This window comes from Cyclopterus lumpus, chromosome 1, assembly GCF_009769545.1.
Source record: "Cyclopterus lumpus isolate fCycLum1 chromosome 1, fCycLum1.pri, whole genome shotgun sequence".
In the NCBI taxonomy this organism is placed as follows: domain Eukaryota; kingdom Metazoa; phylum Chordata; class Actinopteri; order Perciformes; family Cyclopteridae; genus Cyclopterus; species Cyclopterus lumpus.
Window position 1 is genome coordinate 19,808,835 of NC_046966.1, and position 24,083 is coordinate 19,832,917.

At 43.9% G+C, this 24,083-nt stretch overlaps 1 protein-coding gene across 1 annotated transcript in view; it reads left to right on the forward strand.

The window, feature by feature from the left end:
• Nucleotides 1-6,793: 6,793 nt before the first annotated feature.
• Nucleotides 6,794-24,083, forward strand: part of tll1 (tolloid-like 1) — a 36,055-nt gene continuing 18,765 nt past the window's right edge. Inside the window, exons 1-7 of the mRNA XM_034537742.1 lie at nucleotides 6,794-6,974; nucleotides 19,485-19,607; nucleotides 19,809-19,889; nucleotides 20,916-21,098; nucleotides 21,199-21,316; nucleotides 22,938-23,116; nucleotides 23,615-23,720. Of these exons, the coding sequence (XP_034393633.1) occupies nucleotides 6,794-6,974; nucleotides 19,485-19,607; nucleotides 19,809-19,889; nucleotides 20,916-21,098; nucleotides 21,199-21,316; nucleotides 22,938-23,116; nucleotides 23,615-23,720 (971 nt within the window). The remainder of the gene's footprint in view (nucleotides 6,975-19,484; nucleotides 19,608-19,808; nucleotides 19,890-20,915; nucleotides 21,099-21,198; nucleotides 21,317-22,937; nucleotides 23,117-23,614; nucleotides 23,721-24,083) is intronic.

Here is a 24,083-nt window from a genome sequence, read left to right on the forward strand (position 1 = left end):
AAGAACAGCTGCTGAAAGAATCTTCAACAACTTCATTCCCCGTTTTGGATACCCAGCCAAGCTACACCATGACCAAGGAAGAGAGTTTGAAAACGAACTATTCAAAACTCAACAACAACTGACCGGAGTAAGCCACTCCAGGACAACACCGTACCACCCTCAGGGTAATCCAGCAGAACGTCTAAATCGAACCCTGCTTCAGATGATGAGAACTCTAGAAGAGAAAGAGAAGAGCAATTGGAAACAACACCTACCACAGATTGTGCATGCATATAATTGCACAAAACATGAAGCTACAGGGTTTTCACCACACTACTTACTGTATGGACGTCATCCGCGCCTACCTGTTGACCTATTGTTTGGGCGGTCCACACAAGAGGAAGCAGATTCTCCAAGGGGTTACGCAGAGAAATGGGCGAAGCAAATGAGAGAAGCCTATCGAGTTGCCTCCCAAAATAGTCAACAATCAAGCGCCAGAGGCAAGAGATATTATGATCGGAACCTGAAAGGAGTCGTCCTCCAGCCTGGTGACAGGGTCTTGGTCTGGAACCTAGGTGAAAGAGGGGGTCCAGGGAAGTTACGGTCCTATTGGGAACAGACAGTGTATGTCGTTCGAGAACAAGTGAATGACAACCCTGTTTACAAGGTGTCCCCAGAGACTGGTGGGAATAAAGTACGGACTCTTCACAGAAATCTCCTGCATGTTGTAAATGACCTACCGGTTGATCTAACCCAACGGACAAAGACCACACCACTCACAGAGAGAAGAGTGCAAAACAGACCTGCAAGAGCACAAAACCAGAGGGAGCTATCTCAAAACAGTGATTCGTCAGACACGGATGAGGATACTCCAAAGATACAGTACTGGTTGAGGGTTCCAAGACAAACTGAAACGGAAGTTATGAGACGTGCTTCTCAACCTTGGGAAAATACAGCCCACATTCCAACTTCGGAATTGCCAAAACAGCTCAGAGTCATCTTACCTGTAAGGAAGGGTAGTAACAAAGCACGACCTGTGAGGGACGACAGACGAGAAGATCCCTATGTTTTCATACCTGAAAGAGAACTGAGCCAGGACACACCTGAAGTGCAAATCGATGGAAACCACCTACTCGTAGACCAAGCACAACTAGGAGAGTACGAGCATGAGGGAACTAGACCCGGCACGGATGAATGTGATGGATCTGTCGCCTCTGAAGCAATGGACAAAGAGAGTGAACAAGTCCGAGGTCCACACGAGACAGAAAGCCAACACAGATATTAACATATGAATCCTTGGGTCAGCCTTCATACTATCCCCACAGCTCCGTAAACAGTGTAAGGGTACAGCCAATGCCCGTCTGGGGAATGCAATCATATTCCATGTCACAACAGGGTCACTGTCCAACATTGTATCAGGCATCTTACCAAATACCTCATCAGGCACTGACATACCAGGCCATGCCTTACACCCCAGTAGTGCCTTATTCAATTCATATTTACCTACACTGAAGGACACTCACACACATACACACACTCACACACACACCTTGACCTTTTTGAAACGCAGTTACCTTACACCACTTATACAGACACCAAAGATGTTGTGGTAGTGATTGAATATGTTTTCTTTTTGCGATGTCAGGAGCCATTTTAATTTTGTCCGGGAGCGTGTGACGCACACAAAATGTATGGTCACATTGTTGTTATTTATTGAAGATTAGAATGAACACATTTCTGTGATATGCAGTACCAACTGTGCCCAGTAGGTGACAGTGCAGCGCTGTGGTTTCAAATTGTATGTGCGCGACCAGCGCCGTCTCATAACTTGAGAAGACGCTGAATAGAGAATCCGAACAGTTGCCTGTCTCATTTATTCGTGTTTTCTCAGGTCAGTAAACTGGTAAAGTACACCCAAATATAAACTGTGAATTGTGTACCAATGTTTAGTAAACGTTGTTAGAAGATTACATTGTGTTTTGTTTGATAGCTAAGCTGTTTTATGAGATTTACTGTCAAGTGCTAGCTAGGCGGAGATTAGCCCTGTGTAACCTCCCGTGTTTTATCCGGCTCCTATACGTTTTACTTTGTTTCTTAATAATTTAAATGAATGCATTCATGATGTTCTGGTAGGTCAATTTAGACTACATATGTTAATTAATGTTACTGAAATGTGTATCTAAGTGTTGTAAATGTGTATTAGTATTTGTTAACGGTTCGCTGTACTAGTGATGCAACGCCGCCATTATCAGTAAAGTCTTCGTCACGTGCGCCACAGTGACTGGGCGCATTGCCAAGGTGCAATAAAGAAGGGTTTAAACCCCAGGTTATAACAAATGTATTGACTATACATAGTAATGTAATTGTTTTATCTGGTCATGTAGAAATGGACCAACATGAAGAGATGATTGTTTCACTTGTGAAATAAAATAACTTGAGAAGACGCTGAATAGAGAAGCCGAACAGTTGCCTGTCTCACGTATTCCTGTTTTCTCAGGCACAAGTCTGTCATCAGGCTCTGTCAATCTGAGACCTGTAACATATTCTATTCTCTCCTACAAGGGACTTTACTATTACCCAGCATTCACTCTGTTTTCCATGGCACACTGTTCACAAAGCTCCACACATTATGCCCCATTAGCAGTAATGAAGCAACACTGTATATTACAATAAATACATTTCGTCTGTTGCTTTTGCAGATTGCGCCGATTTTTAATCATATGTGCAACAAGTCTTTGTTCTATCTTTGCCTTTCTTTCCATAAGTCAGTCTCCATAAGCATAATGCCAGAGCTTGCTTAACAGCTGCTAGCATGTTAATCACAGTGTCTTTGGTTACGCTGCCTCTGGTTTGAGGCCTTCTCTGGTCCACATAGAGCCAGGACCCTCCATCACTGGAGGACGGGCCGTTTCCATGTCGCCTCACTGATCTGTTTGTGCATCAACAAGGATGATTTATGAATAAAGCTCTGTTAAAGTCTAGATTTTTGTTGTTTGTTTTGTGTCTATGCCGAGTGTGACAGTGTGAACTAATGTATCTATGATGACGCTCATGCTGCAATTGAAAGAGTCCCGATACTGATGTGTAATGTGACCTGCGGCACAGATCTGATGTAGGAAAGAGACGCATCAGTTACAGTTGTGATCTGCACGCGTGATGCCAAATTGGATCCCGAGGGATTCAAATCAGCCAACGACTCATTGACGGTGCATTAATCTAACACAATTAACCTGAGAGAGAGAGAAGAAAAAGAAGAGTTGTGCACCCTCGGCAGCTTGGAGAATTGGCATGAACGCCGAGAAGACAATCAATGAAAGGAAACCAAAAAAGGATGAAATCATAGCTCGTTGTGGATATGCTTTGGCTCAGACTGACACCATAGCACAGAAATGACAATTTTCATAAAACATTTTATAAGATGTTTAATAAGTTTACAATGTTTGATATTCAAATATATTTAAAAGACAGGTTTTTAGGCTGAGTATATGGCTTTAAAGTTAAACAAGTACACTGCAAACATGGTGGAGTCGAGCCACTATAAAATTGATTGGAGAGTGTTTGAGGAAAACAATGCTAATAATAGTGCTCCAATACCTGCAGACCACAGCACTCGAGGGAGTCTCGAGGGGCTGTGTGTGTGTGTGTGTGTAAGGGTGGGGTGGTGGTGGTGGTGGTCAGTGTGCTGGGTCAGAATGCTGGCGAGGTACTTTCAGAGTTTCAGAGTCGCACTGATCAATAAATGCTTTAAATAGGGACACAAATACCTGCACACAGCATTAATCTCAATAGCTGGATCCTATTTAAGAAGGAAGCATTTCGCTGAATATAAATTGGCTGGATGTCAACAGCACAGAGGTAGAGTAAGTGGTTGGAGAGGCCCAAACGCCAGTGCCTTCCCCAGCGTTCATTAGCGATTGCTCAGAATTGCTAATTAAGTGGATATCTGTGTGTCTCAAGTTATCGAACAGTGTTAAATACAGTTGATCAGTAAATATATATACGACGACCACAAGGGATTCACCTGAAACAGGCAAGTATGTTATTCAAATGTTTCAAGGGTTTGGGCTCACTTTCAGGTCAAATGTTTGTTTCAACGGGATGCCACAGAAATGTGTGAGATGACCTCAACCTCTGAAGGGCATTACGTGTTAGTGGCACCAACACCCAATTTAACACTTAGTTATTTTTAAGAAAACATCATGGCTTGGCTTAAAATAACTACGTTGAGGCAACATAAGCTATCGTACGGGTTTGGGTTAAGGTTAACCCAAATACACATTATAGTTGCCACAATGTCAATGTGAGCGTGTTGATGTTAGCATTTAGTTGACCTACACGCTAACTAAACTCCGCGCGTGTCTGTGTGTGTGCGCGAGCGCGCGCGCGTGTGTGTGCGCGCAGCCTCCAGGGGATTTGTGTCCATGCCTCGGGGGCGTGTGTCGTGGACAGCTTGCGGCTGGATTGATAGAGTGACGTCAGCGCGCCGCTACCTCTCCCGGAGGGCAGGATTAGTCGGGAGCAGCAGAGACAGCGCTCCGGTAATCTCCCGGTAACAAATGGGGGGGGCGGGGTGGGGGGGGAAGACGGGCACGTTCGGAACCAGCCGGTACCAAGTGACACCGCGGGCAACCCTGAGACTCCCGAGAGTAGAGGCTCGTGCATTTGAGGCGCGATGGGTGGCTTCGTGACGCCGCAGCAAACCGACGCGGCCCGGGCAGGTACACGCAGCAGGTAAGCCGTGGAGACCTGTGAACCCGTCTCAGGAGGATTGACCTCGGCTGGCTGTTTCACTGGCGGCGCTCATTGTCAACAACTGCTGCTGTTGCATTGGTACCGCTTGTGTTCTGCAGTATACGTGTGCGTGTGGAGGTTGCACTGGGGGGGGGGGGGGATTATAGGGTATTTGTTGACAACTTTACAGACCGTGTAGGATTAGTTTTTGTGTGTGTGAAAAGCAAGTTTAAGTGGTGGAAAATGTTCTGTTCTCAAATGTAAAAAAGCTCTCAGAGGTGCATTCAGTGTCGTCTACATGGAGGATGGAGAACCTCTAGTGAACTCGGTTCTTCTGCTGTTGACCGACTGGTGGTTAAAAGTATTGGGAGAATTTACAGACAAAACCAAACAAAACCAAAACTTAGAAATTAAACTCAAAATCGTCCACAAGTGATGGTTTCCAGATAATATGTTTATATTTTGTGATTGGAGAACCCCCCCCCCCCTCCTCCTCCTCCCCTCCCCCGAACACTCAAGTTGGACACATTATGAAGCAAAACACTATAGTAATTTGTATTTTACTTCATAAGGACCAACCTCTGAATGTCAAAGCGGATGTCTGGCTCTATTTCTTGACAAATGTACTCTGTGTATGTCATGCTACTGTACTCTGTACTGTACTCTGTGTATGTCATGCTACTGTACTCTGTACTGTACTCTGTGTATGTCATGCTACTGTACTCTGTGTATGTCATGCTGCTGTACAGAAAAAGGCCAGTGTCGCTACGTGCAACGTCTCTTTACGCACGATACCTAATTATTGCAATAATTGCATTTAATATAGCCTTTGATCTTTTCCCATTTCTCTCTTTCACGGACAGAAAAGGAGCAGACAGAAGGAAGTATAATGACAGTCATAAAGGCGATAGTCTATTACCTCTGGGCATTTATGGTTTGGTTGTCACCTACTTAGCACCTGCCTCTAAATGACAGATATCCCATCATGAACAGGGTCTGAGGGCCGATGTGTAGCCGCCGTGTTACTTTTACCGCTACCGGTCTTTACTGTAAGTTCTCTGTATAGCCGATGTTACGGATCGGTGTGAGTGAAGGTCCAATAACCTGTGAAGGAAGATCAGTGCGCGTTTCCTGCGCTGTCACCACGCTGTGATGAGGATGCGGCTCCTGAAGTTTCTTTATTACGGTGGGTTCTCCGAAGGTGTATGCGGTGTTTCTGCTCAGGGAAAGAAGAGAGAGATAGAGAGAGAGAGAGAGGGAGGGAGAGAGAGAGAGAGACAGAGAGAGAGAGAGAGAGAGAGAGAGAGAGAGAGAGAGAGAGAGAGAGAGAGTCTTTGCACGTGAAAACGGCAGCAAATGCTCGTTTGAAAAAAGATACAACAAGTTTTGGTTCTGCACCACTTGGGTGGAACAGTGCAGGTGTGTGTGTGTGTGTGTGTGTGTGTGTGTGTGTGTGTGTTTGTGTGTAGGCGGTGCGCTGAGAGGGAGAGGGACAGAGAGAGAAAGAAGGAGAGAGAGAGATCTTGCTCTATACGCGAGAGAGTGTGAGACAGTCAGTGCTGGTCGGATATATGCGAGGCGGATGTTTCTCGTGAGCGCCGCACGCACACAAACACACACACACACACACACACACACACACACACACACACACGCATACACACACATCCGCGCGTCTTAGCGCGCACAGATCAGACAGTCCGGATCCACTCACCGTGTCTTGCTCTCGTTGTGTGCTTTCTTCCCCCCCCCCCCCCTCCCCTTCACAGCAGCCTCACCTGCGAAGCTACAGCGGAGGACAGCGGAGCTCCTCGGCGGACACTTTGCTGACTGACGGACACCGGGACGGTCGGGCAGACGGACAACTCAGTGCACTTTTACAATGGGGGAGAGCCGTGAAGATTAACTTGCAGCAAGCCCGCAGTATATCCCCAACCGGGACGGGTCAGAGAGGAGAGCGGTGTGCACAATGATCCTTTAAATTCCTGCCGCCGATGCTGTCTTTGGAGAGGGGATAGACCCATCTCCTAACTACAGAGGGCACGAGCAGGGAGGCCTTTTGTCCGTTTGGTTCAGTCCTCAGATGGACCGAGTGCCCTCGGCACTGGCCGCGAAGATGCGCTGGATCACGCTGCTGCTCGCCGGCTTGACTTTCTGGGGCAAAGTGACTATTTCTAACTGTTTCGACTACGAGGAGCCAGACTATGATTATTACGAGGAGGAGCGAGCAGAGACCATCGACTACAAAGACCCGTGCAAAGCTGGTGAGTCCTGTATTTACTCCGTTTTAGTTTGTAATCACAAGGTTGAACACAAAGTGATTTTACGCGTCTGGTTGCTTTGGTCCAACCGCTCGAGCGCGCTGGCTCTGAGGTGGCACGTGCATGTGTGTATGAGAAATGACAGCGTGTGTGTGTGTGTGTGTGTGCGTGCGCGTGTGTGTGCACACTGATCCAGATGCCCCTTGTTACCCATGGTTCTTCGTTATGATCCCTGGTGCTATATGTGCATCACGGTGACGGTGCTGCTAAGCCGGTGTCCTCCTGAAATGCACGCGCACACATTCAGCGCGTGCATTATCTGCAGGCTGATTTTTGGTTCTGATTGTAGCCGAAATGTTGTCGCTTCTGCATTCTGTGCATCTGCACCAAGTACACTTCTGTGTGTGTTTGTGCGTGCACCCAGATGTTAAATGAGATGAGAAACAGCTGGACTCGACTGTACCACAACTCTGCAAGCTCTCTCTCTTTTTTACACACACGCACACGCACACACATGCACACACTTTTTGTTGGACCTTTTAATGACGGTCTTGGAGTTAAACAGTAAAAGGCTTGGTTGGTCTCTAAGAAAGGCTGTATATATGTATACAATGAAAGAAAGAGCATGTATACAAATGTATCATACATTAAGTTTTAAATTGTGTCAACAAATTGTTGTCACAATTTAAAGCAAGGTGTATAGATTAAAAAAATGCCAGTTTTAACTCAGTATATTAAAGGTCCTTAATAGGTGTGTGTCATGGTATCTTTGTGTGCTCCACCCAAATGAACTCAAGCTGGAGATTCACTTTCAGCTTTCATGCTGTTTTTTAAGCTCTTTGTCTTCTTTTACAATACATTCTATGTGCAGTATTTGTTGGTGTCTAGCCTTTCGACCTATTGTAGTCTTCATGATTTGAAATTATGTATTGAACATGATACCTGAGTTTCAGTAATGATGATGTCTTTGTCCCTCAATATCATGGATACGTTTCTTGCATTTATATTTACATCTTTGCATTTATATTTAATTTGTTTTGCCCCAGTGAACAAAATATGCTCCAATACACGTAAGCAGTCATATAACTTTCCAGATGTAGGAGATACAGTATAGTGTCAATCTGCTTTTGTCCAGACCATGTAGCAAAGATCAATGACCAGTAAGGCTTATTGTTGCATGTTAAGCCTCCTACGCGCATCATTCCTACGGAGCAGGTGGAGGAATCTGAAGTTACCTGAGAGATGTTGCTGTGTTGTATCTTCTTTTTCTAGGTTTTCTGCTTTGGTTACACCTGTCTGACTATGTGTGTGTATGTGCAGATGTGTTTGGGCACACGCACACATGTTCACATGTGTTTTAATGGCACCTTTGATGCCTTAATGTGTGATGACACGTTGGACCGATAAGGACTCCACCCAGAACACTGAGCCTCCACACGCTGACCAACACACATTCCTCACATACCAAACACGCAAACCTGACAACCCTGGACACTGCCAGTGTGTGTGTGTGTGTGTGCGTGTGTGTGATTGTGCATGTGTGCGTGCATGTGTGTGTGTGTGTGTGTGTGTGTGCTTTTTCATGTTCATGTTCATGTTACACTGTTCTCTGTGTGGGTGATTTTATGTTGATATTGCAATCCCATGACTTTGTGGTTTTTAGTTCTGCTGAAACCTGGCCGTGTGTGTGCGTGTGTGTGTGAGTGTGTGTGTGTGTGTGTTTGGATTGAAGCCCGTCAGGTTACAGGGAGACAGTCAGTCTGCATATGTTTGAGTAACTGAGCGACTCTTAAAATATAGAGTGAGAAAACACAGGCAATGTTTTTATTTGCTGAAAATATCAGTGAACATAAAGAATGTATTCATACTTCTATGCACTTACATTTCCCCCTATAAACCTCAACTGATACCGGTTTCTTCCTATATAATCATGTGTGCATGTTTTATGGAATTTTTAAGGAATTTTCTTTTTGCTTTCATTAGATATATGACAGTGGAGCGCAACCAATAAAAGAAAGAAAGGTTAGTGGGTGAACATTTACAAACATCCGCATCGCTTTATTCTGCTGGAGTGAAGTCCTTGTTTCTAATAACCAAGAGACAGTATGGACATGTTCTGTAGCCACCTAACGGCATGTTTGTGTGTCGAATCTTGACTTTTAGTCCTGTTTCTGTACCTTAATCACCAGTCCTACACCTCAGGATAGCCTTAAATGTTTTGAAACATTTTTAAATCAAATGTGTTATGTCTTCATGGAATTGAACAGCAACCAGATCAAATCTTCACCCGTTTGCATCCTTACATGAACATTTCTATTCAAATTGTATTGTATATAATCGACAGTGCTGAAATGGTAAGTAGGTTAATCGATTACTCGACTGACAGTAAAATATTCGTTTGAGAGTATAATCTGACCTCAAGGTCCATTATGTAGCTTTCGGCTGAATCACAGGGCCCTTATCTGCAGATTATGTTTTCTTAATTTCCATGGAACAATGGATGCTGTAACACATCTCGGACTTCTCATTCATGTTGACTTCTAGTTGAGGTTCAAAGTTAATTATTGATCTTGGACACAAGCAAATGAATGGACAATTTCGATAAGCAATTCATCTTTATTCAAGCAAAGTATTTTAATACCGCGAGCAAAAATGCATCGTGAGGATTTGCTCATCTCTCTGTTTTATGTCATTGTAGAATAAATGTGTTTACGGTTTATACTGTTTGTCGGACAAAACAAGAAATTCTGCATGGGTTCCTCTTGATGATTTATATATAATCACAACAGTTGACTTCATATATTGAATAACTGGACATGATTTTGTAAAGACAAATCAAATTCTTCTCTCACACCATTTTACGCTCATCTTCCATTTACACAGCCACCTTCCCACTTTCCACACACCAAAAGGGGAAAAAGTGAACATAATACATATTAATGTACATCTTCCCGACACCTGCTTATAAATACACACACACATTAAAACTCTTACATCTAAATACACGCACAGTAGGGATGTGTGCGATAAGTCGACTCACTATTCGGAACATCCCTAATACACAGACAAGCACATACAATAAGGAGTCTACACATGGGCATACATGCACACATATTCACAGATGCACCTGCATGTCCATCATAAAATAATCCGCAGATGAATCAATACCGAAGACGACGGTGGGTTGCACCCCTCGAGTGGACCCATTTTGTAGTCGGTGTGTGTGAGGAGCTGGTGGCTGCGTGTTTCTGTGTGTGTGCAGCTTGTAAGAAGTGGAAGCGCAGCTCATTCCAGGCCTGACCCTGTGGCATCGGTCTGAGTGGTTGGTATTCCGCCTCCTGTTTTTGCTGGGACAACACAAGGGGAATATTTGGCTGTCTGCTTATCTCCTCCGAGTCCCGCGCTGGTAGACAGGAGAACACACACTTCCAGGCCTTTGTGAAGTGATTTCCCTACGCGAACACACATGCACACAGACGCACACACTTGACACACACACACACATACACACACGCAGAGCTCCCTCCATTCACCCGTGCTTATCTCTTCCTGGTTGTCTGCATCCTGCTACTCAGCTGGAGATGACACACACGCGCGAATGCGTGCGCGTGCACACACACACACACACACACAAACTGAGCTCCTACGCTCACTCAAGAGTCATTCATGCTTCCTTCCAAATCACTGTTCTCATAAAATGCTCACACAAACGGAGTGAAAGCTAAACAAACCACGATGTCGGAGTGAAGCTGCGGGTCATTTCTTCAGGGGTGACCCAAGAGACCGACTGCCTGTTCTTCAAAGACAATGGCGTGGTGTTACAGTACAGTACAATACATGATGTACACTTTCTCATGGGCGTACATCTCTGCACTCAGATGTTACAGTGCAGGAATGACCATAAGAGTTCACGCTGCAATGGAGTGGAAACTAATCAAAAAGAAAAACCTCCAAAAATAGCATTATGAATTCAAAGAATAGTGGTTTTGTTCCCTTCACTGTGCACAATCTGAAGACACGGCAACGATGCAGCTCGTCTCCACGCAGGGATCGGAGGGCAGCGTCGGGCAAAAGAGTTGACGGTGATTTAAAGTTGAGAGTTTATGAGCACTTGATTAACATGAATAGGTACATCACGGTTTCCATGTGGAGCGTGAAGCGTCGAAGGAAGATACATGAAGTGGTTTACGACGGCTGAAGCTCATTCTGTGGTTCAGATAGAGAGCGGCTGCTTTAACCTTCTCTAGGGTCTGGATCGTATATACAGTGTATATAAGTGTGTATAAAGTGAAAGCGGTGCGAGGGTTATTGATGTTGATTCTCCACCACCTGTTGCGGGATAGTCCATTTTTCCAGCCAGTGATGGAGCCGGCCTTCTTCACCAGTTTGGTGAGTCTGTCGGTGTCTCCGGCTCGCTTCACCCTCCCCCGGTTAATATTGAAATGTGAATCATTTTTCAACTGGCATGAACACATCTTTTCTGTTTGTTCAAAGCGACTGAGAGTGGATCTGTGGCCGTTTACGTCGTTTGCTCTCACTGCCAGTAACAGTGACCACAAGCCATATTATGCATGATGTCACTTGGGAATTCCCCTTAACACAAGTATACAGTAGTAGTTTGTTGGCCACATAGCATGTGAAGATACCAGACCTCATCCACAGAGGTAGTAAACACATTGCCTAAATAAACATAAACACACACAGATGCACGTTCTCTTCTTACAGTTTCGGTTCCACGGCCGAGAAACAGACGATTTTAAATGTCAGGAACAAACTTACTGAAGGCCAACAGCTCGGCAAAGAAAAGTCTTGCGAGTTTCAGCCACTGTTAACTTCACAGGACGTGAATACCTCTTCTGCAGTTGCTTCCCCCTCCCGCGGAGTTGACAAGTGAACATACTGACAGCGTCGAGGTGGTCAGAAATCCTGCAATCATGATTTGAGCACGTCGCCTAAATCACTTAATCGCGCTCGCAGCAATCCTGTCGAGTGAAACTAGCAACATCTGCATTTTGGTCTTTTCTGGATTCAGGTGACATTTATTGACTGCAAGTGTTTTCACAGCTGTTTTGATATAAGTTGAACATACAGTTGGGGTCCCAAATGAACACTTTCCAGTCGTCAAATGCAAGTAATTTGCGACTTGTGCTTACGTCATGGGCGCCACCAAAGCCTACCGCTATAACTCTGAACTTAAGTGTTACTTTTTTTTTTTAAGAAATGATTCTTATTGCACATTGAGGCAAATCATCTCAAATGTGTTAAACTTCAGTGTGGAAATAGTTGAATGAATATTCGTGCATACAGTTAGTGTTACGACTTTTATTATTACTGTACATTACCATAATATTGATTGAGAGTTGCTCTGAGACCAAGATGACATGCTGAAAAGTAGTAATTGCCAAAGACAACAGTCCAAAGCAATTCAATATATTTTGGCTGCTAAAGAATCTGCACATTTACCAGCCACTTTGGCCAGTAAGCCCAAAAGTAGATTTTGTTGTATCTTGTATCTTGTATTCTCTCCGTGCATCAGGTGGATCTTAATCAGCTGAATGTGTGTCTGTGTGTGTGTGTGTGTGTGTGTGTGTGTGTGTGTGACATGCAATGTGTACTGTATGTGGGCTTTTGAAGTGAAGCCCACCATGTCGTGACAGTGAGCTGCAGCTACTGTTCACCCCTTCCCCCATTTCTCAGTGGGAAGGAAGCTAGAGCAATGTGTGTGTGTGTGTGTGTGTGTGTGTGTGTGTGTGAGAACAAAAGGACGAGCGGTCTCACTCATATTATATTAAACAGGATTTTCCCGAGCAGAGGGCTGATGCCACTGAGCTTCCGAAGTCTTCTTCAGTATCCCCGGCTCAGCATAAACTCTGCGGCTGCGCCAAGAGCCGACTGTTTGTTTTGGAGCGTCATTGTTCTGGAGCTGCAGAAACCGATGAGTCAGCGCCGCCATCACTCAGCCCACCTGCCACACGTTGCTCAATTATTAAATGCTTTTATGTCACCTAGCATTTCCTGATGGTATTTATAGCAGCAAAGTCATTCGCACACACACACACACACACACACACACACACACACGTTATCGGATGAGGAAAAGCCACCTTGTCCTAACAGTCCGACTCTTTTTCAGATGTGCCTCGTCTTGAAGGAACCCAGTTGCAGCCCCCACATGATGCACAGCGACATGTATATTTTAACCAGAAACAAGTGTACAAGACAGTACTGCACGTACAGCAATCTAGAAGTTCGCAGTCCAGGGCAACTGGATTTTGGGTTCTTTGAGATGTTTCACCTCTCGACCAAAAGGCCTCTTCAGTGCTGACTGGTGGGGAGTAAAAGACATTTAACCTGTGTAGGAAGTTTTACACCTCGCGAGTCATTGAGGTCGAATGAGAGTCTTTAGTCACATGATCAAAGGCCGAACATCTTCAAGAAACCCAAAGCGAGTCCAGTTTTCAGAACGGTCCTTAAAAGTCTACCTTTCCCCTTGGTAGTGTCATCTATAGTGCTTATTTGCATAAAAGTACACCATTCAAATTATTAGGAAATAAATAAATGATTCTTTATTAGAAATTTGCCTTGAGTAAAAATAAATTCTGTCATTGGTCGTTTTTTCATGATGTATTATAAACTGCTGAGAGTTCTCACCGAAAACTTACATTTCACAAGATAACTTTTGAACATGTCCTGACAACGTTATTATTTTTCTAAATAGAGCTTGAACACATCATAATGTAACTCAATGCAACCTCCATTAAGTTGAGTTGTTTGGTCTGTTATTTCCACCATTTGACCTTTCAACAAGGATTTCATGTTTAATTCAATCATCAATGATTTTTAATAATCTGGTTGCTTGAGTTTCGGCCCCATAAACAATCCTAACTTTTCAAATGCGGTATCTTCATCCTTTTGGATGTTTCCTTGCTTTATTGAGCCAATATTCACTCAACGTTTCGAATGAAGCAAAACAGTAAAGGTGTGTCGGCCTTACCCTCTCTGTAGGTTCATCCCGACGATGGACCCTTTTCTCACAAACACTTCCTTAATATTAGCCAGCTGTGTCTGATTTCATGTCTTAGGGTAATCTGTTTACAAAATTCATTACTTAGCAATTAAACTGAAATCAATGTGACATCAAACCTCAAAGACTCCAATGAGTGAAGCTATTCAGTCGCACTTGATGTACAAACTGGAAGACGTACAGCATATCCACCATCCTCACGACACATAACCTTGCTGTCTGTTATATATCTTTAATTTGATCTCCGTTAATGTACGAGCCTGTAGTCCGCTGGCACCCAGGACATCCTGATGGTTTCACCGAGCCATGATGGTGTCCCATCACAATGACTGGCCAAACCCATGACCTGCTGGACTGTCACAGTAATGTGATTAGGATGTTACACCATGCCCTCTCTGTGTGTGTGATCATGTAGGACAGAAAGAGAACATTTTTTTTTTCACAAAAAAGCACATTTCTGACCGCCGACATCACAAACAGCAGTCCAGCATCTCATCACATTGCAACACTGTACATGTGTGAACAACTATAATTTATCTATCATAATCCAGCTCAGTAGGCGCAGACATTATAACCACATTGGACGTTGGGGTTGTGTTATCCATTTCTCTCTGCTGTCGTATTTGTAAACTCAATAAGTTTCAAACCATTTTGCCAGAGCATGACAACCCTGCAATCAAAACAAAGTATGTGTAGAAATGTAAGACACATTAAGCGTCATGCACAGAGTGAAGATAAACAAACGTGAATGAAGGTCTGACATAAATAATATTAATTAATGAATTAGCAGGAGTCAGGTGAGCCAATGAATGAGCTTTCACAGGCAATGAGTAATTGTTTCACTTAATCTGAGAAATGACCAAAAACATTGTAAAATATCGGGTTTAAATGTCTCGTTTTGTCCAACCAATGGTCCGAAACGACTTTAACGATTAATCTGTCGTCGGAATAGTTGCTGATTAATTTTTCTTTTGATTGACGATCAATCGATGAATTTCTTTCAGCAAGTGTAAGGATTGAGTCATTAGCAGTGTACTGGATTTGGCCATATTTTGACAAGAAATATACATACATACATACATACATGCTACAGGAACGGGTTGTGAAGTTTTGGGGAGTATAATTTCAATGGCCGACACACAGCACGGTGAACTTGAACCGTTGCTGAGAACGAGTGAATATGGATCAAGCAGCTTGCACAACAATTTACTTTTGCAGAAAATCCTCAAACGAGAGATAATCTCTTTTTAATATCACAGTACGTTCACAGTCAGTTATTTGCAGTATAATAATATCACACATGCACACGCACACACACACATCTTAGGCCCCCTACAGTGTGACCTTATATGTGCTTAATGAGGAGCTTAGCTCAGGTGTGTGTGTGTGTGTGTGTGTGTGTGTGTGTGTTAGATACACAGCAGTGAATACAGCATGAGTGCATAACAGCATGAGTGTATTGTAATGTAGTGTCTGTAGAATGTCAAAGTTAGAGATTACTCTCTTACAACACTCATTAAATCAGCAATATTCCATTGGAAGCACATACAATAGAAAAACAACAATCAAAAATACATACTAACACAACGCACTTGCAAACACAGAAAGCATCACCACCCGGATCAATTAAAAAAGTGGGTTTTCATATGTCAAACGGCTCAGATGATCTCATTGCTCCAAAGTCTGGGAGCTCGGGCAGCTACAGAGCAGTCGGCTTTGGTTGTAGGTTTAGCACGCAAAGCCAACCGGGCTTGGGTGGATGACCTAAGTGACCGCTTAGTGGTGTATGGGTTTAGTAGCTCGTGAACGTAGGCAGGAGCGAGGCCATGCGGCGTCTTATAAGTGAGGAAAAGAATCTTTTAATCCATCTGAACGTCACTCGCAGCCAATGCAGCGAGGCTGAAATGGGAGCGATGCGAGATCTCCAGGCCAGTTAAAGATCGTATAGCTGTGGTCACGGCAGAGGTTGACTTAGTATGTGCTGTCTCACCGCCACACAGAGACACTATTGTTGCGCGTGACATTTCTTTGCAGGCTGCAGAGGGAACTTGCAGAAAGCCGACATCGGTACCGCGTGTGCCTGCAGGAGTTGATCGACACTAACCGATCTCCCTCGCTCTCCGAGCTGCCGCCGTGGTGCGAGCTGCCGGACGCATGTGAGCGACGTCTGCCTCTCAGTTTGTGTTTGGTGCATTATTCCTGTGTGTGTGTGTGTGTGTGTGTGTGTTTGCTGCAGTGCCTCTGCTGAAGGGCGAACATTAGGCCCTGGTCAGCGTGATGTAGGTCTCCTGGGACGTCCTGGGGTTTTTGGATCAATACTTTTCCTCTTGCATCTCCCTGCCTCGCCGTCCTTACCCCTCCTCACCCACTGGCTTGACTTTGTGCTATTTATGGTATCTCTATGGATTTACAAGACCCCAAACGATCAATGGGCCAAACTTACTATGATACTTTCACTCCTCTTCTCGCTTTGCATCTCCTGCTTGTGTCAGCTCCTTTTTTCTCCGGGAAAACTTCTAGTGGTTTCGCTCGTTTTCCTGAAACATCCATTAGGTGTGCACTGTCACAAACACGGCGTGTGGGAATAGCCTTTCAAATGCAGGTGCCATGCGATACTATCTTAAATGAGAATGTACCCGGATGATCTTTTGCTGGTGAAGTACGAGTTTCTTTAGGTGTTATGGGGATTCTTTTGTGTCCATTTTTGCACTGTTTTTGTGGCTCGCTATGACTCCACTTTGTTTGCAGTAGACGGGAGTGTCGGGAGGAATCGTGTCGCCCACAGAGAAATTGGTGCAGCGCCTGGTCAGACCACATCTTAGCACCAGGAATGGTGCAATTGTGTTTTTGTATGGCAAAGTCACACCAACGTCAAGCTCGACAGAATCACATGCACCGCTTTTATTGATGTTGAGTGAGTTTTACTGCCTCACTTTTCATCCCACTAAATGCAGCCTTTTTTTGTAAAAGAAAAAGAAGAAAACATGCACATAGGAAAGACTTTTTTATTGCACAGTTGCAAGTTTGTCACATCTGCACATTTCGTTGTGGTATAAATACAAGTTTTCCAGCTGTGGCCACATAACAAAGCACTAAAGGTACAGTCTAAATTGATAAATAAATAAAAACACTTGTTTTGAATTAGCTGAATTGTAGAGAAACAGAAAATGAATCGGCACCAATTGACGTAATTAATTAATATGAATTATTCAAACAAAAATGCCAAACATTTCACGGTTCCAGTTGATCAGATATGAAGATTTTATGCTTGATAATTGTCTATTGTTATAGTAAACTGAATATTTTGGGGGGATTTAGAGTAAGTATACATGTATTGTCTACAATATGATAGATACGCAATATACTGTATAATAATACTTATTATACAGGAGATACTTCACAGCAGCTCTATCCTGCAGATCAGACATTATCCTCATATTCAGCTAACCAACACAACATATACCAGCATTCAACGGCACACACTCCCAGTCTGTATCTGATATGATACGTAAACCATCTGTGGTCATTGTGGTTTTCTCCTCTCTTCAACAATAGCTCGGAGTCGAGGACAATGGCACCCTGACCCCCCATTTCCTTTAGTGGCAATCCTGATTAGCTAAGTGACACTCTTCTCCCATGCCATTGTTAATGTATTAGCGCCTCGGGTCCCTGTGGAGGGCAGACACTCCGCTCAGCTAACCATTTAGCGATGGTTATCATTCAATTGCTCATCGTTGAAGGCTAATAGATGTTTTGTGGATATGGAAGGAGACGGAGAGGAGAAAGAGACACACAGGAGGAGGGAGGATGGGGATTGAAGCACAAGCTATGGGGAAGGCTTTTGTGATTTTTCTATCCATTTCCCAAAGTTAAAAAATGTGTCTAGTTTCTCAGCATTGCCTTGCGGAGTTGCCGTGGAGGGTCGTGGCAAAAAGAGGGAATGTCTACTGAAAAAGGCTGACAAGTGTTTCCCCAAGGCTAAGCCAATCAGAGGCAGATTAGGGCAGGTCACGACTTTGCTATAGTAGGTCAAAAAAAACATTGCAGACTTAGTTGAAGGACAACAGACTGTTTGAATGCTGTCCGTCTGCTCTCACACACACACAGTTTGCAAAGCCCCGCCCTCGAAGAAACAGAGGAGAGTAACTAGAGGAGAGGAGAGGAGAGGAGAGGAACTAGAGGAGAGGAGAGGAGAGGAGAGGAGAGGAGAGGAGAGAAGAGGAGAGGAGAGAAACGAGGAGAGGAGAGGAGAGAAACTAGAGGAGAGGAGAGTAACTAGAGGAGAGGAGAGGAGAGTAACTAGAGGAGAGGAGAGGAGAGGAGAGGAGAGTAACTAGAGGAGAGGAGAGGAGAGGAGAGGAGAGGAGAGGAGAGTAACTAGAGAAGAGGAGAGTAGCGTGAGAGTGGATGACAGCACAATGCATGAAAGTCTCTCACACTGGGCTGAAATCAAACGCGCGCATACATTCGTAAATAATCTTCTAAACACAACTTTATAGGTCTTTAATTGTAGTGCGTGACACTACGATGACACCGCACTGTGGTATGACAGTGTTCAATAACCAGAGGATTCAATTCCATGTGATGACTTCCCATCTACAGATAAAGAACACACCTGAGCTACTTCCTTGTGCGTGCTGGTGTGTCAGCTACCGTAATCTACTGCCCGGCGTAGAAGTGCACGTTGCATTTACCCAATCAAAGGCTCGTGGAGCTCTGCGGCATTTCTGGTCAGAGCGGGTCAGACCGTTCGTACTCGCATTGAACGTAAGCCTGACACAAAACACACAAAAGCAAACGGGGCATCATTTTGAAAAAAGACTCATGTTCAGATTTTGTTTGGGTCCAGGGATTTTTTTAACACCCACGTGCTGAAGAAAAGTGCACTACTTATTGTCCAAGCCTATACATGATGTTAAGCCCTTGTAGAATTGTTGTTATTGCTTCCCTGTGTGACTCCGACCATGGTAGTAGGAAGGACCTCTGCTGTCTGTTCACACTCACACACCTGGGAGCTGCAATAGTACGGCCACAGTCTGATTGGTTGGCTACTGAGTCGCTCCACTGTTGTGACTGTTTGGGGCTTAAAGGCCGTACTCGAGCACACTAAGCCACGGCCTTTCACACACTTATCCTGACTCACTTCGCGCTCTGATTCCCAGTTTGCTACTTTTTCATTAGTAGTTAAGCAAACCGCACACAAAACAACAAACAAACCAGACGTATATATATATATATATATATATATATATATATATATATATATATATATATTATACAATAGAGCACAGGCTTCTTCGCTTTTTTTCTGTCTAAAATAAATATAATTGACGTTAATTACGAAATGAAACATTCTGGCCCATATATAAAAAGCACATTTTATGCAGCTGTTCACGAAGAAGAAAGATGATGCCGACACGTTCACACCAGGTCCTACCATGGTCAGAATGAACTGTCACTGACAGATGTTTTTTCTCTTAACTTTCCAGCTGCATTCTGGGGCGACATCGCTTTAGACGAGGAGGACCTGCGCATGTTCCAGATCGACCGGACGATAGACCTCACACAGCACACACACACGCACACACACTCCCGCCAGGGCCACACGTCTGGTAAGCGGACTCAACATGTCACCCTCACTCAGTAATCATCATTTAGTGATCTCTCGCGTGCTTCCTCTGAAACTCTCTCTCTCATTACCCGTCGGCTGCAAAGTAAAGCAGCGTCGATAGGAAGGAAGTAGACAGGGGCCACCTGATATCAGCATTTATTGTGCATTGTTCCTGTTTTGATTCTTGGCTCTTGTGTGTCAGGTGGCCTGGAGGAGCATGCCGTTTCGAAGAAGAGCGGCTCTTTATATCTACTGCTTGATAGAATACGCAGGTTCGGCTTCGGTAAGGACACTACCTTTACTTCTCGCTCTAATGATGGAGGTTTTTTACGTTTTAGCCAAGAAGGTACAAATTCCATAATGGCATCCTAGATCTTCTGGGAAGCCACTGGTTTCCATTTATTTCCATACAGTATGCAACAGTATGAAAGCCAACTTCTTTGCAAAGGCTTGGAGCTTTAATTACAGCTCTGAAATCCAGATGTCTGAGACACTTTGAATACACTGCTACTAAGATTCAAACTGAAATAAAGGGAACTAAATTAAGGTCTTGGCTCAGTCCTGCACAGAAAATGGTTTTCTCAGCCTTCAGCTGCAATTAAAAGATGGAGGACAGATTAATATTTAGACCAAAATAAAACGTTTGCTGGACAAAATAGCAGCCTTCAAATTTAGCTACCAAGTGTTATTTATTTACAGTTATAATAAAGATGTTCACATTCTAGCCAGTAGGTCGTTGCAAGAAGTAAATTCGGCTCTTTTCCCCTGAAGAATCCTCCACAAAGCGCCATGTTTTATTCTCCTCTATGATGTGAATACAGTTTAAATCATGCCAACCGCTGGTCCTTTTAGGCTTCTTTCAATGAACAATATCCTATTTGAAAGACAACCCGATGAAGGCTACTGGCCAAAACTCAGTTTCATAATAAAGCAGTTTTCAATACGTCAGACGGTTTTTCCCACTTTATGCTCTCTACAAAGAGCAAGTTGATCCAGAACTACAGAATGTTTGAGTTATCTTCTCTATTTTTTTTTGCGCAACCCAACTCATTCAGTAAACATTATAAACTTATTCAAATTAAATGCATAATAAAACAGTATATCACCCAGCCTGAGCTATCTGACTTTTATTACCCTCTGATCTGAGAACAAACTCTGAAAGGTCATGTATATACAGAAATAGTGTGTCTAATAAGCACATCTCTGAACTGATATTCATAATAATAGACCAGTAATTTATTCAATTTGAACACGCATACCAAGAACTTGTGGTAAAGGTAGATTTAACTGTTGTTTCTTGCTCGGTTAGACTATCTCCCCAAGAACTCCAGCAAGGGAGCTGCCAATCCCAAGAGCCAAACTGGAAAAGGGGGGAAAGGTGGGAAGATTGGGAACGTTGTGAAGAGCCGTATTCGCCGAGCGGCCACATCCCGAGCTGAGAGGATATGGCCTGGAGGAGTCATTCCCTACGTCATAGGAGGAAACTTCACTGGTAAGCAACCCTACTGGAGCGACGCCTGTACGGTTCAACAGAAAATGTCCCACCGACGTGCGATTGTGTAAAAGTAGGATGTGAAATGTGTGCGTTTCAGGCAGTCAGAGGGCCATGTTCAAGCAGGCCATGCGTCACTGGGAGAAGCAGACGTGCGTAACGTTCATTGAGAAGACGGACGAGGAGAGCTACATCGTGTTCACCTACAGACCCTGCGGGTGAGTCGGGCGAACCTCCTGTGTGTGGTTGTGCACGAGTGTGTACCCGGAGTTCAGTGGTGACCTCAGTGGTGACCTCAGTGGTGTCACGGCGAGAGACGATACGGTCACTCAACAATGGCTCCACTTCCCTTCCTGTCCTGTGCTGCTGTTTCCCCATCCCACCAATCACGCCGCTCACTCTACGTTTCTGTATGTTTGTGCAGTTTTTTTTTTTTGTTCATACGCTGCAGAAGTGCATTGTTCTGTGGAGTGGCGGCCCGCTGGGGTCACAGTGTGTTTTTACAGGGTGGCTTTGTAAGTTGTGAGGTTTTAGAACGTTTTGGTTTATCTCTCCAAGCTGTTGTTGTGCAGATGGTTGAAGGAGTTTGACATGCAGGATATTAGTGTGATATATTCATAAATCGATTAGTTGACCAAAAGGGAATGAACCAAAAGCAATTGGAATAATTTACTAATTACGGTAGTTATTTATTAAGAAAAAGGTTTTCCAGCGTATTAAATGCAGGGATGTCATGCTTTTTTTTTTTTCAATGTCATGAATTAAATCATTTTAGTTGTTGACTTTTTTGAAATTTGTGTTATGGTTGCATCATTTTTTTAATAAAATGTCTTTTTGCATTCAGCAGCATTCAGACTTTTGTGATATCTTTGCTGATATCTTGACTCTTAAGTTAACGAGGCTGGTATCAAACCTCAATATGGATATCGCTGGTAGCGATATGGAAATTCAGTTATTGTATTATTGTATCGCCTCTTGTATGATACCTAATCAACATAATATTTAATGCCCGCTGAAGATCTTGAACGAAGTGTTGCACTGTTACAACAAAGAAAGTGCAGATTCTACTGTGTTTATCTTAACATTTCTTGTTTGGTCCTGCACAGTTACACAAGACGCTCACTTTAAATAAATCTGATTTTTTTTTTTTAAATGCCATTTAGATGAGGGAAAGAGCTGCATGTTAACAGATGACACCCGTTGTCTCCCGCTCTGTGATTGGCTGGCTGCATCAGAGATTAGACACTTTAATCTGATGTATAAATAACCTGCAGCTTGGATGTGTGACAGAAACAGACAAAGACAGTGAATGCATAAAAAAAGTATATATTTTTTTAACAGAACCACAGTAAATGTGATGCACCTCTTTGAGGTGAAGTGCTGATATTAGAGCTGCAAATGCTGGAAGAAAAGACTCTATATCTACTCCAGTGACTCCTGATCCTTACCCTGCAATCAGCTCTTTGGATAACTTTAATCAGATTTGTTAGCCTGGCACGGATTTCTCGGCTAACCAGAAAAAAAGCTGTGTGTGTGTTCTGTGATCAGCCATATGTGAATTCTTACAGCTTATTCACATTTGGTTATGAAAGTGCAGCGTTATCGCAGCACTTTATGTAAATAAATCGCTTTCCCTCTGGTGGAAGTAGTATGGGGCAGGAAATCCTGAAAAGACTGTGTGTGTGTGTGTGTGTGTGTGTGTGTGTGTGTGTGTGTGTGTGTGTGTGTGTGTGTGTGTGTGTTCATACAGCACTGCTGATGCTTTTTTCCACTGCCAAATGTGTAGTAAATATCATCTGCCGATCTCCCTGCCATCAACGTCTCACTGATCCTTATTAGGTGTTGTTCCTATGTGGGTCGTCGTGGCAACGGGCCCCAGGCGATCTCCATTGGCAAGAACTGTGACAAGTTCGGCATCGTTGTGCACGAACTGGGCCATGTCATCGGCTTCTGGCACGAGCACACGCGGCCCGACCGCGACGATCACGTGACCATCATCCGCGACAACATCCAACCAGGTGAGGCTAAGTACCCACGATGCACCTGGGTCTCTCATTGGAGTCATTCGGGGTCGTTTCTAGCTGGAGACAAGCGAGGACGTTTAGGGACAACGTCGTCACTTTTAAATTCACACCAGTGTCCGACCCCGTGTGAGCGTGAATGAGACTTTTAATGACTGTGAAGTCACCTCGACCCCCCGGACACCTTGTCCTCCCACACACTCCTCGGCACTACAACACAGGCGGACAGCTGTTTGATCAAATTATGCAGCGGTGGATCAGACCTGACACAAGTTTGTGTTTAACATACCAGAGCTCTGCACTACGCTGCTCTATGGGACTGCGGGCACTTTGATAAATGCCCTAATCTATGCAGACGTAATCATTTGCATTAAGCTTTGTGTGTTCAGGGTTGTGTAAAGTATATATTCGTGTATGCTTTTATTGTTGCACTCAAACTAAAACCTTCTACCGCTGCTTTCCCTGCGTGCGTGCAAATGTGTGTGCGGTTCCCAGGCCAGGAGTATAACTTCCTCAAGATGGAGCCAGGGGAGGTCAACTCTCTCGGGGAGCCATATGATTTTGATAGCATCATGCACTACGCCAGGAACACCTTCTCACGGTACCCAGCGCCACAACCTCATCTCTTTGAGTTGTGTAACATTTACAAAAGAACTGTGAGGTTTTGAGTGTTTCTCTATGTTGATGTTGTTTAGTGTATTTCTCATCATCATTGCTGAGCTTGTGATCAACATGCTCCAACGAGATAGTAGTGATGGGGACATAGTTTGCTTCGTTTGTTGACTTCAGCCCTTTTAAGTCTTTGGGTTCGATAGAATACTTATTATTACTTATGAACCACATAATATATTAGTGTTTGTACTGTAACTGGAATGCAGGAAATGCTACAGACACAAACTTATGTCAGAGTCAGACTATTGTTACGAAGTTCTAGCAGTTTTTACCAAATCATTTTGACTTGTGA